Consider the following 3997-nt stretch of genomic DNA (forward strand, 5'->3'; position numbering starts at 1 on the left):
AATTTTATCTACGTTTTACTGAAAAATTAAAACTTATATTCCTTTGGAAATTAAATTTTTTTAACAAACCTTCGGAAAAGAATCAAACGTTCTAGATCGATAGCACCGCATGTGAAATTGATAAAAAAAGTATTGCCAAATGTGTCAAGAAAATGGATCTGATTCCACGTGTAAAAGAAACTGTTAGAACTATCGATTTGAAAAAACCTGAAGCATAATATACCTTTCTCGCTAAGTTATGATAAATTCTAACGGAGGAACCACTTTCGATCTTTGTGTTAATGTAGGAATGACTATTACCAGTTAACAGGGGATAAACATAAGTTGGTTGTGGCAACGTATCCTGTAATATTTTTAGCTTTAAGCCAACAAATGAAACATCCTCAACAAGTATACATGCTAAGTCCTAGAAAAAGTTCTCTGTTGTATCGAACACCATTTGCATTCGACCTTACCCCAAAAGTTTCAATTTTTTACCATATATATATATGTATATATATATTTTTTTTTTCAGGTCCATATCATTTCAATTTAAAAGGAGCGCATATAGGTTTTACGGGTTCTGCGGCTCGTAAAACTTTGGAGAAGCGTAAAGTTCCTGAGCTGGTTATCTTGACAATAGAATCTCGAGTTGCGTTCTATAAAAGATGGTTGTTATTTCTACCAGATATTCACTTTCAAGCTGAAGATTGGATTTGCAACACAAACGTAGGTAGGCCTAGAATCAAGGTCCAAGAAGGTATAAAAACACCCACTCGTCCATTGGCTAGATCTAAAGCGATAAAATACATATTTCAAAAATACAGCATGTATATACATATATCTGTATATGCATAATCATATAAATTCGGTAAAGATACGTTTCCAACTACATCTGCTTAGAAATATTATAACTGGTTTACGCACATTCACACAAAAGTTCTGGTTTATTTTGTCACAACAAATCTCACATTTCAGACATTAGCTGTTTCCCACAGAATTCTTACCTTCCTTAGACACAAGGATTCAATAAATCTTGCCACAAAACACCCGAGGTCTTTATTTCCAAAGGTGACTTAAATTTAGGTGAATTTCGTGGAGCAACTAACATAAGTTGTTCAAAAAAAGACACTCATTTCCAGAGCATACCATTTTCTTTGTGCATCATATCTATGATGAATCGTCATGGACAGAAGCAAGACCATATGGTAAATAAAGAAATAATTACCCTCATAAGCTTATGTTCTGACTTAGAAGCCTAGCATGAATTCACATTGAGCATATTGAACTAATTTACACGTACTGTGTCAATAAACACAAACAACAACAACACGAGAATGGATGGTGACAATCGCTATGAATGATAAAAATACCTGCTTCCAAATTTCCTACAACATGGAGCCCGGATGTTTGTTGAAAGCCTCCAATGAACACTTCTTTTTCGTTTGTATCAATCACCTTGGCAACGGTAGCGGTGCATCTAATTTTGAGACCATCACCGTGCAAGTGTTTTTGGGTGATAATGAATCTTAGACCTAGTTGAGAAAACGTGATTCCATTTTGTTGATGGACATCCGGGTATTTGACAAGGTACGAGATGTTCGCCTGCATGGAAGAAACAATGGTGTAAAGCTACGTGCTCTCGAAATTAACTATATGCAAAACATATGAATACTGAAACAATCAAGAATGTTTTATAAGTTCATAAGTGCAGTTTTGTATAAAATATTTTACGTGAAGCATTAGGCTACAATAGAAAAAAGAAAAAAAGAGACAGCTGTATAAAACACTTTGTATACTGCTTTATTTACATCACGGTAAGGAAGTTAATAAACTGTTACAGAGCTTAAGTTTGTTCCTTGTCAAATTGTAAAAAAAAAAAAGGTATTTTGATTCCGAATAAAATATCCTCCTTTAAAAGAGTAAAACTTTCCAAGACTTTCTGAAAGTTAATTTCTATTTCTTCCCAATTTTCTATATTGCAACAAAATGATGACGAAGCTAAATGTTAATAATACTGATAGTTCTGTAATGTTTTACAACATATTTCAACCACACTACAAATAGAATAATTACCGTTTTTTACCGTTCAAGAAAGAAAACCAAAACCTTCATTCTATTTCAGTACTTATAATTGATCTGTTCTTAATTTTACAAGAAGATCTATCGTTAAAGGAGAAGGAATTCCCTTGGTTTTACAAGGATAACCATAATTAATTAATAGAAAGAGGGTCGTCTCTGATTTTACATGGATGACGAACATTAATAGAGGGAGGAAAGTCTCTGGTTTTACAAGGATAACCATCACTAATTAATAGAAACAGGATCGTCCCTGATTTTACATGGATGACGAACATTAATAGAGGGAGGAAAGTCCCTGGTTTTACAAGGATGACAATGACTAATAGCGGTAAGAACGTCCTTAGTTATACAATAATAGGGGGAAGGAACACCTCTGGTGCTATAAGGATGATGAACATTAATAAGGGGAGGAAAGCCCTTGGATTTACAAGGTTGACGAACATTAATAGGAGGAGGAACGTCGTTGGTTTTATAAGGATTGGACATTAATTGGGGAGGAACGTCGTTGGTGTTATAAGGATGATGAACATTAATTGGGGAGGAACACCCTTGGATTTAAAAGATAGCGATTATTAATTAATAGAAAGAGAATCGTCCCTGATTTTACATGGACGACGAACATTAATAGAGGGAGGAAAGTTCCTGGTTTTACAAGGATAACCATCATTAATTAATAGAAAGAGGATCGTCCCTGATTTTACATGGATGACGAACATTAATAGAGGGAGGAAAGTCCCTGGTTTTACAAGGATGACAATGATTAATAGCGGTAAGAACGTCCTTAGTTATACAATAATAGGAGAAGGAACACCTCTGGTGTTATAAGGATGATGAACATTAATAAGGGGAGGAAAGCCCTTGGATTTACAAGGTTGACGAACATTAATAGGAGGAGGAACTTGGTTGGTTTTATAAGGATTGGACATTAATTGGGGAGGAACGTCGTTGGTTTTATAAGGATTGGACATTAATTGGGGAGGAACGTCGTTGGTGTTATAAGGATGATGAACATTAATTGGGGAGGAACACCCTTGGATTTAAAGGATAGCGATCATCAATAGAAAGAATGGTTTTGGTGTTTGTACACCGATAAGATCATTAATAGGGGAAGGAAGATTCTTGATTTTATGAGAATAACGATGCTTATTAGTGAGTAAGAAAGTGTTAACATTTATAGATAAATGTAGAAGGTTTAATTTAAACTGGGAAAGCTTCAGTTTAGAAATACAAAGCTACACAATGGGCTATCGGGTATCGAAACCCAGTTTCTAGCGTTGTAAATCAGGGGGCATTCCGAAACATACGCATGAACCTTATTGCTTTGTGTAATATTCGTTACCAAAGAAGCCTTACATGATATAATACGCCCCCCTCCCGGTGGCAGAGATTTAAGTCTGCGGACTTTTAACTTTAGCGCAGATAGCCCTTTGTGTATTTTTGTGCTTAACTACAAACAAACAAAGAATCAAACAAAACATGATATAATATACGGAAAATAAACACGTAAAAAATGGAGGGAAGATCCTGCTGTCAATGGAAGAATGTTGAAAAGTTTTAAAGGTACTGTGTACTTTATTATCATTGTTGTACATTTATATGTTTGTAATTTATAGTAACTATACCAACGAATTTTGACAAATACAAAACGTCTCAGGTGAATCAGCGGTCAGTTTACGAATATACAACGCCGATAGATCGTAATATGTAGCTGACCGCTGATCCACTGTAGGACAAAAGTGTGTTATTCTATCTATCTATCAAATCAAAATAATGAATGTTTATCTATTGCAAATTTAGATTTGACCGAATGATCTATAACTATTTAAGAAAAGTACATTTAGATTGTGACTGAATGATCTATAACTATTTAAGAAAGGTACATTTAGATTTTGACCGAATGATCTATAACTATTTAAGAAAGGTACATTTAGATTTT

The 3997-nt window shown here is 34.4% G+C and overlaps 1 protein-coding gene across 1 annotated transcript in view; it reads right to left on the reverse strand.

Annotated features, from left to right (window-relative positions):
- Window positions 1-66: 66 nt before the first annotated feature.
- LOC111088056 overlaps window positions 67-3997 on the reverse strand; it is a 68501-nt gene continuing 64570 nt past the window's right edge. Inside the window, exons 7-8 of the mRNA XM_022396915.1 lie at window positions 1353-1584; window positions 67-772 (exon numbers count right to left, since the gene is read on the reverse strand). Of these exons, the coding sequence (XP_022252623.1) occupies window positions 678-772; window positions 1353-1584 (327 nt within the window). The 3' untranslated portion in view covers window positions 67-677. The remainder of the gene's footprint in view (window positions 773-1352; window positions 1585-3997) is intronic.

The sequence above is a fragment of the Limulus polyphemus genome, unplaced genomic scaffold, assembly GCF_000517525.1.
Source record: "Limulus polyphemus unplaced genomic scaffold, Limulus_polyphemus-2.1.2 Scaffold3059, whole genome shotgun sequence".
Taxonomy (NCBI): Eukaryota; Metazoa; Arthropoda; class Merostomata; order Xiphosura; family Limulidae; genus Limulus; species Limulus polyphemus.